Source organism: Danio rerio, chromosome 3 (assembly GCF_049306965.1).
Source record: "Danio rerio strain Tuebingen ecotype United States chromosome 3, GRCz12tu, whole genome shotgun sequence".
Classification (NCBI taxonomy): domain Eukaryota; kingdom Metazoa; phylum Chordata; class Actinopteri; order Cypriniformes; family Danionidae; genus Danio; species Danio rerio.
In genome coordinates, this window is record NC_133178.1 from 34,695,890 (window position 1) to 34,708,143 (window position 12,254).

At 37.5% G+C, this 12,254-nt stretch overlaps 1 protein-coding gene across 2 annotated transcripts in view; it reads left to right on the forward strand.

Moving 5' to 3' along the window:
• The window catches only part of crlf3 (cytokine receptor-like factor 3), a 35,269-nt gene extending 24,847 nt beyond the window's left edge, over positions 1 to 10,422 (forward strand). The window contains exons 5-9 of one of the 2 annotated variants that reach the window (NM_001017817.2): positions 600 to 777; positions 860 to 1,082; positions 3,296 to 3,437; positions 3,665 to 3,777; positions 8,827 to 10,422. In NM_001017817.2, coding sequence (NP_001017817.2) covers positions 600 to 777; positions 860 to 1,082; positions 3,296 to 3,437; positions 3,665 to 3,777; positions 8,827 to 9,092 — 922 coding nt within the window. In that variant the 3' untranslated portion in view covers positions 9,093 to 10,422. The remainder of the gene's footprint in view (positions 1 to 599; positions 778 to 859; positions 1,083 to 3,295; positions 3,438 to 3,664; positions 3,778 to 8,826) is intronic. The other variant, XM_073940653.1, reaches the window with a different exon arrangement.
• The last annotated feature ends 1,832 nt before the right edge of the window (positions 10,423 to 12,254 follow it).

A 12,254-nucleotide genomic window follows, 5' to 3' on the forward strand; every position in this document is an offset into this window, starting at 1 on the left:
TTAGAACATAACTATAAAACTGTACATTTTTAAAAATTACTCTGACATTTTTAACAAAAGTCAAATGTTAAGTACAGTAAGGACTTTCATGGTGCTAAATATGCTGACGTGTGAATTTATAAAGGTGCTTGATTTAAAATTAGTGGTGCATTAAATTGTCATTGAATCTACTATTCATGCAACTGTGGGAAGCCTATATAATATGAACAATCTTTTTATTGAGATGTAATAAAATATTACAATATAACAATCATATTTACATCTTTGTTTTCAATTTAGAGTACAAATTGACAATAAAAAAAACATACAAAACTTAAAGGGATAAAAAGGGAAAAAAGTGGAGCACATGTTGTTTTAATTAGAAGCAAATGGCCTGCGGGCCGGTAGTTTGAGACCTCTGGTATATAATAAACCCAAAAATAAAATGGTGTTAGACCATAATGTAAATTAAAATTGAAATTATGATTACAATTATTGAAAACCATTTGCTCCAGTTAGTAAAAAAATTACTCTACAGCTTCATGTTATAAATAAATCCTATCAAACACTCAACACCCTGATCGGATGCTTTCTTAACTGGATATTTTGTGTGTCTTCAGTCTGCCGGAGGTACCTTCACTGGTGGACGTGCCGTGTCTGTCCGCGCAGCTGGACGACTCTCTGCTGCATATGTTTCGTGCTCATGTGGCTCGGCATGGCAGTGTAGCGTCTCATCCACCCGTCCAGATTGAGGAGCTGGTGGAGAGACCAGGTGGTGTGCTGGTGCGTTGGTGTAAGGTGAGTGAAGACCACATTCATGTCCATCAGACATTTTCTTCCCCATGTGACTCTGTTAGAAACCTGAGCTGATTTCCTATAGGTGGACGATGACTTCAGCCCTCAGGATTACCGGTTGCAGTTCCGCCGCAGTAACTCTTCACAGTACGAGGATGCGTATATTGGGAAGGACACAGAGTTCCTGGTGCTCCACCTCGACCCACACGTTGACCACCTGTTCCGTGTGTGTGCCAGAGGAGAGGGGCGGACGGAATGGAGCCCATGGAGCATCCCACAGACCGGCTACACCACACTAGCACCTCACGGTACAAACTCAACAAAACCTACCACTGCAAATCTTTGCCAATGTTATATTAAGCGTCTTAATAAATTGCTAAATGTTCCAGGAGAATGTTTTTCTGTTTTTTTTACACCATAGAGATTTTGATCAGTTCATCTTTTTTGCCAAATTATTATGTTAGAAAATCTGTTTTAAAAGCTTAATAGAAGAGTAAAGGGATTTGTCTCAACAACAAATGCTAAACTACCTCTTTACGGTCCTCCATTGCATTTAATATTAGCCTTTATGAATCGTGTTTCCATACAGACGAACATGAAGGATGCAGAACAGCAACTATTTAGGTAAATGATGCTGAAATTATGGAGGCACGGCAGCTCAGGGGTTAGCACTGTCACCTCACAGCAAGAAGGTCGCTGGTTCGATTCCCGGCTGGGCCAATTGGCATTTCTATGTGGAGTTTGCATGTTCTCCCAATGCTCACGTTGGTTTCTTATGGGTGCCCCAAAGACATGCACTATAGATGAATTGACTAAACTAAGTGTATGAGTGTAAATGTGAAAGTTTATTAGGAGTTGTTTCCTAGTACTGGGTTGCAACTAGAAGGGCATGCAATGTGTAAAACATATGCTGGAATCATTGGTGGTTCATTTCACTGTGGAGACCTCTGAAATAGAGACTAAGCCCAAGGAGAATGAATTAATGATGCTGCATTTTTGAGACAAAGGCCCAATCCCAATTCTACCCCTTGGCCTTTCCCCTTACCTTTATCCCGAAATTTAGCGGTTTCAGCGCCTCAAGCTAAAGAGAATTAGAACACCCCTACCCCTCACTTCTCCCAATTCTGTCCCAATTCTCTTTAGCTTGAAGGCGCTAAAACCGCTAAATTTCGCAATCTATAATCCGTAATTATAACTCCTGTATAGTAGTCCCACAACATTATGCAACTCGATGACACTCAAATACCCTGTCAGAAAAGTCTAGGGGCTTTTTACAGTGTCCTCTATAATGGTAATGTTAATTTTGGTGTGTTAATTTTGTTTGTTGTTTTACATTTTTCTTCTCATTTATCAAAATGTAATTTTCTAAATCAGCAAACTGGATATTTGACTTAGAGTAGGAACCCAGTATACCACCGATTAACAACCTTTGAACTCATATTTGGTCTCTCTTCAAAAGACACAACAACTCCAAACTGAGTGTGCCTCACACAGGTTAGTAGGCTTAACAAACCACCTGTAGAAAACACACTCTTTCATCTCTTTGAGACTGTGACCGACACTTGCACCAGTTTTTGAACCAGACACATTCTTACAAAAAAAAAATACATACATTTATAAAGTGTGCTTCACACAGGTGAGTGGGCTTGACAAACCACCTGTAGAAACACTATTCACTTTCTAAAAAAACATCCCCATTAAGGCTGATTTATACTTCTGCATCAAGCGATGAGTATGGTCTGGTGCAGCCTTTGTGGGGTAGCATAGCCCCTATTTGTCTGATGCTGACGCGCACCTCTTAAAAAATCTAACTGCACATTGCAACGACACGCAGTGCAAGCTCTGTAATTGGTTGGCTTGGTAGCAGTGGACAATGCTAAGAGCCGCAAGCCTGATTGAGCGAGTGTTTACAAGTGTGGAGTCCTGTGAAGGAGCTCCAGATAGAAAAATGTTCGTTTTGTGTTTACCTCATGATTAAAGTTGTTGCATGTCTGCAACTTCCCGCCTCTGAATGAGCAAGTATTAGCTACTTGTAAATTGAGGTAGCTTTTAGAAAAACAAAACACCCGTGGAGAAGCTCGATATAGAGGAACATTTAAACCTACTGCCAGCTAGTGTTTTGGAAGTGTCATTGCAGAGGAACACAAACACGCAGAAGTATAAATCAGCCTTTACTCTAGCACCTAATTCTCTAAGCACTAACAGCTTATTTGTATAATTAGCACTTCCTATGTGTACTACCTCTTCTTGTTAAATTGCTGAATGTTTCCTCAATTGTAAGTCACTTTGGTCAAAAGTGTCTGCTAAATGAATAAATGCAAATGTTTACAATAATTGTTAAACTCTGTTTCCTAGGGAGAAAATAAATTAAGTTTTAGCTGCTGGAAACCATCTTAATCCCACCTTCCAGTGGAGCATCTCATCTGGCCATTTTCAAATCAAGCAAATCCAAGCAGATTTCTCTCAAAACCCCTAAGCTGAAATATACGTATATTAACATTGACTACTTGTGCTTTTACAGAATGGTGTCCAGGCGTGGATGGCTACATATTGAGCAGTAGGAAGAACATCGCCATGCGCAGTGACTCCTCAGCACCTGGTCATGGTGGAGTCCTGTACTCCAACTCCCCCACCTACTTCTGTGGCCAGACCCTCACCTTCAAGTACATCAGCAGTTCATTACTTATACTCTCACAGCTAATCAACTGTGGGCCGCTTGAAAATAGCTTTATAAAAAGTTGAATATAGTATTACTTGTATAACAATGAATTATTCTGAATGATGTAAGATGCTGAATCATTCTAAATAAGATATTTATTGAAACATATCAGCAGGATATGGAGTGTCTCACTCACTGTGCATCTGTTTTTGGCTTTGTGTTTGTTTGCAGAATCACTGCTGCTGGACAGACAGATAAGCGTGACAGTTTGGGTGTGTGCGCCGACAGCAGAACTGACACAGACTCACTGCAGAGAGATCAGGCTGTCTGCATCTCCACTAATGGTACGAGCTGAAGAATACCATTCTGTTATCATTTTAGTGTACCTTTTTTTTTTAGTATATACTAGCAGTGTAACGGTAAAGGCATTTGTACTAAAAATGTTGGTACAGTGATGTCTTTTGGTTCCATATGCATATGATCAGAAAAAAATAGTGTCGTTTTAAACACTGTAAGTGCTGACTTTGACTCTTAAATTCAAGATTGATCCTTTAGACCAGGGGTGTCAAACTCAATTCCTGGAGGGCCGAAGCCCTGCACAGTTTAGTTCCAACCCTGCTCCAACACACTTACCTATAGGTTTCAAACAAGCCTGAAGGACTCAATTAGTTTAATCAGGTGTGTTTAATTAGGGTTGGAACTAAACTGTGCAGAGCTGCGGCCCTTTTAGAACCGAGTTTGACACCTGTGCTTTAGACTCTGCTGTTTTAGCTGAAGCATGAACTATTACATTATATACCGCACATGGCGGCCAATATATATATATATATATATATATATATATATATATATATATATATATATATATATATATATATATATATATTTTTTTTTTTTTAATTTAACAGGGACAATACACTTGACATTTTAATGCAAAAACAACCGATGCCGCGTACATAGGGCATATAGCTTGAAGCTAATTTGCAGAGCTTGTCCCTGGTTAGGCTTTACATTTAAAAAATAGTAAATCAACAAAAGCACAAGGAGCTTTGTGATTTATTCCTGATTGGAAACAAAGTCTCATCATTCAAATATCTGTCAATTCTACCAGGAAATGCTTTTTGATGTACCATTAGATGTGATTCCTTCCATTTCCTCTTTACTAGTAGTTAAAGCATTAATTGAAAATCTTGTGTCTCAAACAATAGCTAAGATTTCAACTATGTCAAGTCTTTTAATGTAACAAAGCATTACTTTTACCTCTGGGAAGTGACTTCACTGTCTACATTAGGGGTGTCTAAACTTGGTCCTGGAGGGCTGGTGTCCTGCAAGGTTCCAGTTCCATAGTTCCATAGTTCCAACCCCAATCAGCCACACCTGGGGCCTGTTTCAGTAAGGAGGTTCAAACAACTCGGAGTTTAAACTTGAACTCTGAGTTGATTTACCGAGAGATTAAAAACTCTGAGTTTTCGGTTTCAGAATAGCTGATCTGAGTTGGGTCAATCAACTTCGAGTAGACCAACTCAGAGTTAAGCGCGCACACCGTGACTTTAAAAAGGCATTATCAATGGAGCGCAGACATTACGAGTGACTATGTCAATATCTTATAAAAGAGATCACCATTTCTTTCTCCAGCTGAACTTAATGTTCTCATGCAAAGTTATAGCAAATATGAGCGTATATATTTAAAAAGAAGCAACCATCAGTGAAGAAGAGACAGTTAGCGTGGGAAAACAGCTGCTCAAGTTAATGCCTAATTTCACTTTTTAAGTATTTAAAGATTTAAGTATAATAAAATAAGTAATGTAATTTGTGACGTTTATATTTTTTTTTAAACTTTTTTATACATTTATTAGTTTTAAATGATTTAACAGTGCACTTGTGTGTCTGCCTTTTTATTGATCAAGTGATAGAGGTTAATATAACATTTAGAAGGTAAGCAGTACTAAAAATAATTTTTAGAAAGAATAATAATCCCATTAATCTAGTTACATGCATGTCGAAGGTGAATTTAATTTAATTATTTATTAAAAAAGGATAAGCCATTCTCGTACAGTTCTTCTGTGTGTGACTAAAATGTAGGCAATAGCTATGTTTCCATCCAAATATATTAGATAAATGTATGTGCAAAACTGGAATATTGCATAAAAGATGCGAATAAAATTCCATCTAACGAGTCAAAGAGAAAAAAATCTTCACTTCCTGATTAAACTGGCACCAAATATCAACAGTAAAAACAGAATTTACTTTGGTAGAAGAAGCTGCGTCAATTAATTCTTTATTTAGCCTAATTAATGTACTTGCGCCTCGATGTCAGAAGACAATGCTGAAACACAATGAACACATGGGGGCGTCTGATGCCATGAGACGCGGAGACTCTTGACACGCACCAGACGTTCGGAGGTAATTAATAATATACACTAATACTGAAACAGTAAAGGCATTTTAGAATGACTAAAACAATATTTTTTTGACATGTTACAGTGTGCTCAGCCTGCTGGTTTGTTCATTTACACACATTTTCATTATCATATGATCATGATCTTTTTTTAATGTACATACTGTAATTTGTTCAGTAAAAGTGTTTCCATCGTAGTTTATGCGCACATTTTCTATCGAATAAAAGTTTATCCTACTCAGTTATGCGCGTTATTTATGCATATTTTAAAAAGTTATGTGCATCATGACGTTTCTATCAATCGTTTTTATGCACGTATCCAAAATAAGCATAAAAATAGGTGGGTGGAAACGCAAGGCTATAGCGAGAAATACCGCTTCATCTTTAAAAAAGGGGAGGAGACCGACAGAAACTCTGAGTTTAGAGAATAAAACCACAGTAACTGACTCTGAGTTAAAGTTACCTTTCTTTCAGGAACAGGCTTGACTTACCCTGCTTTCTCGAGTTTAACAAACCTGTCATTTTGAAACGGAAAACCCAGAGTTTCTCTCATTTCAGGGTTAAAATACTCTGAGTTTTCACTTAACCACCTTTCTGAAACAGGCCCCTGGTCTAGCTAATCAAGCTCTTACTAAGCTTTCTGGAAACATCCTTGCAGGTGTGTTGAGGCAAGTTGAAGCTAAAATCTGCAGGACGCCAGCCCTCCAGGTACAGGTTTTGACACCCCTGGTCTACAGCTAATAAGAAATTAAGTCAAGAGAACAGCTTTTCTCTAAATATTTTTTTTTTGTTTGTTTGTTTAAATGTGCTGTAGGTGATCTGCCAAAATGTTAGCATATTAGGTTTGGATGGCAGGGGAGGGTCTGTGTTTTAAAGCCAGGCCTCTTGATATCGCAAGCGTGCCCACTGCGACACTACAGCAGACAACCCACTAGTTCATGTCATTCGCCAGTTAGAAGTGTTTCTTGTGGTTGGCTGGCGGTGTGCAGGAATTACACTTATCATTAAGCCACACTTGCATGCTATTTCAGAGCGAATATTCAGTGTAGCATGGTAAACAATATAGTGAGCGTGTGACAGGCTGTCATTCAGAAATGACCCAAGGTGAATATTAAAGCAACTTCAGCTCAGTAAAGCAGGCTAGGCGGAACAAGGCTATTTACTGATGTTTTGTTGTTAAACTAAATATAAATCTAAATTATCGATGCTGTAAAAGGACCTAATGAAACTGAAAATAGTCACATCAATCTTTCAGCAGGTGATTTTAGTCGCTGAACATCACGTCTGTGTATATAACCCATTTGTAACAACAACATTTGAATCAGCTCTGCGTGAAGCTAAAATAGTTTTTAAACAGAACACTACCTGTCTAACAGTAATACTTCAGCCATGGTGTCGTCCTTCTTTCAGCGTGCAAAAGCAACAACCAAGTATAGGTTATGAACAGCAGTTTAAAGTCCCCATGAACTGGAAGCTGCAACCGTTTTTTTTTCATATTGTGCCACAGTTCAGAGAGAATTGGAATATTAAATGACACAACAGTGGGCAAGCGTGGCTTGTTTTTCTACTGCAAGCTGATCGTATCAATGTTTTTCACTGGCCCATAAGTTTTTGCCCCCCCCCAAAAATATGAATGTTTGCTAATTCTTTTTATTTGTGGACTTTTTTTTATTGTTATTAAATATTGTGACATTATAACCAAGTTTAAGTTTTTAGTAATGCTATAATTTCCTGACACTTTTCTTAATTTTTAAAAAATGTTTCACATATGCTTGGAATTCTAAGGTTCTATCTGCGTTCTGAATAATTTTGAGATATTGAGCTTCAAAATTTTTGCATTCCATAGCAAACAGTGTGTGTAACATTTGTGTTTTTAAATAAAAAGTCTTAAAATGTAAACAACTTATAAAAAAACATCCCATAAATTTATTGTAAATAAATTATGATTTAATAAGAATATGTCAATAACCCATTTTTGACAAAAATGTCAGATAGATCCTTATAATTCCAAGGTGACGATATACAGACCTTACAAAAGTTGTCAGAACTAACGTTATCAACAAATAAGAATCCCTAACTGCACTTAATTCCATGTACATTCATCATAATTGTAAAGCACATCATTAAAAACATATTTGTTTATGTATTGACAGAAAACATTCTAAAAGTTAGTTTGACCACTGACATTCATTAGACATTCGCTTTCAAACAAGTTAAATTATTTGCTCATGTTGTAGTTTGAGCCAAAAATAGGTCAGATAGACATAAATATGTGCCCTTTATGTTGCATAAGGCTGAATTTCTCGATTAAAAAAACGAACAAACAAATAAACTAAAAAATTTAATAATAAACAATTATACAATAAGACCAGTACCAAAATGTTCAGAAAAAATATCCTGGTTATTGCACAAGACTCAAAACAAGGTTATCGTTTTATTTTATAATATTTTTAAAATAGCTTTGAATGGGAAAATGGGGAAAAAGTCAATTAAACTATGACATCATTTGAGATAAAATATTCAAATGAACACTAAAATTGTCTAAATAGTATTCTCTATGATGCACAAGCTTTGCTTTTTACAGTTGTGTCTTTGTTGATTTTATATACAGTAATGAATCCATATTTTCAAGTATATTGAATATACTGTATACACTAAAATGGATTAAACTCTGACATCATTACAGCTCAAAAATCAATTCTTTACAATCAACTCTAAAATGTGATATATAACAGACCTATTTGCCACACTTCTGCCATATTATTACCCCAAATAACTAACCCACAAATTTTCACATACAATAAAAAAAGCGAAAGTAAAATAGTATAATTAACAATAATGAATATAATTGCTGGCATTATAGCTGGCAGTGTCATTTTGCACACCTGCAGATGAAACAAAATAGCAAAAAGTTGACCTCAGGGCAGTGTTCACTCACTAAACACAGGCTTCCCGAGGAGTTCCGCGTCATCACCGTGTGCTTTCCCTCTTCCAGGTGCAGTGTTTGTAAATGGCAAAGAAATGACCAACCAGCTGCCAGCCATCACTGTTGGCTCCTCCGTGACCTTCGACATGGAGATGGTGAGCCTGTTTCCCGTAAACAACAACAACCCCAGCGACGGGGGAAACTTCAAGCTGAGAGTGACGATCGGCTCTGGGAACAGAGAGGTGGTGTTTGATTGGCTGCTGGATCAGGTCCTCGACAGCCTTTTCTTCGGCTGCTCCTTCACACACCCTGGATGGAAAGTGCTGGTGTTCTGATTGGTTACAGTCTGCTGGAATTCAAGACCTCAAATCTTTTTTTATATTATCAAACTCTCCAAGTGCTTACACAGTGTTCTGAATACCCCTCCCTTTTTTCCCTAATATCAGTTGCGCAGGATAACATTAACGCTTTCTGAGGTGTGCGTCTGACGAAAACCACTACTCTTTGACCTCAGTACATACAGGTGGACGAATGTTTTTTTGCATTATTGTACATATTTGCAAAAAAAGATAGACTGTTACATGTCGGAGGAGTTTAATAAAGTCTGTACCTGCAGGTGTTACATTGCAAAGCATGCTGGTTTGGTTTACCACAGAAACTGTGTACTGTGAAGCAGTCGGAGATCAAAGGCACTCAAACTGTTTTTTTGTTGTTTTTTTTAAACAAACTGCTTCACAACAAACGACGAAGATGATTCAGTTAAGCTCAGACAGTCTTGTTTTAGTTTGAGTTAGACGTGGAGAATGTATCGTCTGTAGTTTGTTTGAAATGGCTGGATGTTTTATTTTGAACAGTAAGTTAATGTTAAGCAATGGTGTGCCTAACTAGTATTGTATTCTTGATCGCCTGGTACTTGTGTTTTCATTTTTTTTCTATCACAGGGTGAAGAAAGCCTTAACCAGTGTCAATCACCGCTCAACTATGATCAGTACATATAGATGTTTTCACAGAAATGTGACAATTCGCACTAAGCTTAAGTGTTGTGCCAATTTATGTTCACCTTTTAATACGTACCTGTTCCGTTTCGTTAGATTGCTTGTAGTACGGTTTACATTGTATTGGATGGAGATTTTCACATTTCACAACACAAAATGAGAGGCCACATACTCGATTTTTACTTGTTCCTGAGATCACTGAATATAAGTTAAGAGGTACTGAGAGACTGCTTTAAAACCAGCAAACACATACCCACAAGATATCAGAAACCATATTTATAAAACTGTGACCGTTTCACGTATATTTACCTCATTTTTGTTTGTGCCTTCTCAGTAAAGATGCGGGAATACAACTGAACATTTGCCACTTAAATTGTTTGCAAAACGTCTTGATTTTTGCAATGAATCTGGGTCAAACATGAATGTTGTTTAGGTATCCAAGCAATAAAGAGTACTTCCAATTGAAATGTTTCCCCCATGATTTAATGTGTTCCGTTTAACTTTTAAAGGGGTGGTCCAGAGTGTATTTTTGGTAGTGTTTATAAGATGCAAAGCAATGTGTGCTCATGCTTCACTTCTAGAAAATCATGCTATTTTTTTATATATCTTACTTTGATTATATACAGCTACTTAGCTAACATGAAAACAACTGTCATATTTCCCTAGTCCTCCGAAAGACCCGCCCTCAAGAGGCTCTGATTGGTCAGCTTACAAAATGTGCTGTGATGCACTAGTCGTCAGGAAGAGCGTCACACCCTTAACAAGCACACGCTCTGCAGTGTAAACACTGTCAGTCAGAAGAGCTGTTAGCCATATCAGTTTGTGCCTTAATCAGACAGAAAATGACACGGAGGCAGACATCCCAAGTCTCCCGGAAGTTCCGGGAGTCTTCTGCAAATGCATAGAGACTCCTGGATGCCCGCAAACGAATGCTAATCTCCTTGGAAATCACGCGTCTCCCGCCCGGTCCTTAAGCACGTTGCACACCCCTCTCCACTGCATCCCTCCCAGCTCTTCAGATACGTTGCAGAAACTGTAAGAGTTGAAATATTGCAAATATTTTGATATCTTTGACAATTCAAAACATGAGCTGAAAACAGAGACTGGTGATTCCACAACCCAGCAGGTGGGAATGCGGGAAAAACCAGTTCCTGCTACATTTGCATCTGAGTCTGCTGAAGCTCGGCTTCAACCACCCCAACTCATGCATATGGTCATTTCAATGTTTGAATGTTCTAGATTAATCAAACTGACTTTACCTATCATGTTTGATATCATTTGAAATGTCTCAGTGCGATTGGTACAATGGTCTCATCCTCTCAGAAATAGACATAATCAAAACAATAAATATATAACTTCAGGCTTCTTTTGAACCACTGTGAAGGGTGTGACTTCCACAGGCAGCACTAATTGTGAATGCCTTTTGTTATGCACACACCCCTTTCCTTGAGGGAATTCTTGGATTATTTAAGGTAAGGTTTGAGAAAGGCTCAGGGCGATTCTGCCTAACCAGATCAGCCCGTAACATGGAGCCTGCTCCATGTTATGTATATTTTGAAGTCAGGAATGCATCTTTTTCATCTTGGATTTGTCTTTGATAATTTGATGTGTTGTATTGATCGTTTATGAATTAACTGATTGAATTTGGCATAATACATTTACCTGACTAATAAATTGTTTTGAATTATTCAAACCTCGAGTTATTATCACTGATAAATGTTGTTGTCCATAGCACTACAAGCCACTGTACAGGTTAGTAACGGACTAAAACATGTTAGACGGAGCAGTGTGGCACGCTATACAATGTTGTTGGAGATCCGACTAACAAATTGGCATTAATTAAAGTATACTTAGAATGTAAAAGGCCAACTATTAGTTTTCTATTTAGAACAACAAAATATTGTTGAAACTAATCTAAATGTGGATATTTAGGCCCTCATCTACAAACTTATAACCCTGTGCGATTATTATTAAAATACTTTGTCTTGATTAAGTAGATAACAGATCTATGGGGACCACATAAAAAATATCCTAATCTAGGTAAGTAGGGTTCTGCCGGTTTAGGAGAGTGGTTAATCGCCTCTGTTTAATGACCAAGACTGACAAGCTTGTATTAAGAGATTGTATACCCGGCCGGTGCAAGACTCGGGATGCTATAGGAATCTGAGTAAATGAGAATAAGGTATAATAACAAATCAAAAGAATATTCAATCATAATCTAAAATAATGTGGAAGGAAACAAAATAATCGTATCAATGTTTTATAATTGGAGTCAGATAAAACGAGGATAAATATATTAATATTCTAAACCACCTCATACTAAAATTGGGAGTCAGATATGAGCTAAGTTTAATATAAATCAACATTGTGCACTGCAAAGACCGAACATGCAGTGAACCTTCATCCACCATTGGATACCGTCATTGAACCAACTGGCTGGACCCTACAAAATAAACAAGCTCTGTAGAAATAGCAACGTTTGGATGGCATTTTAGCGTTCTA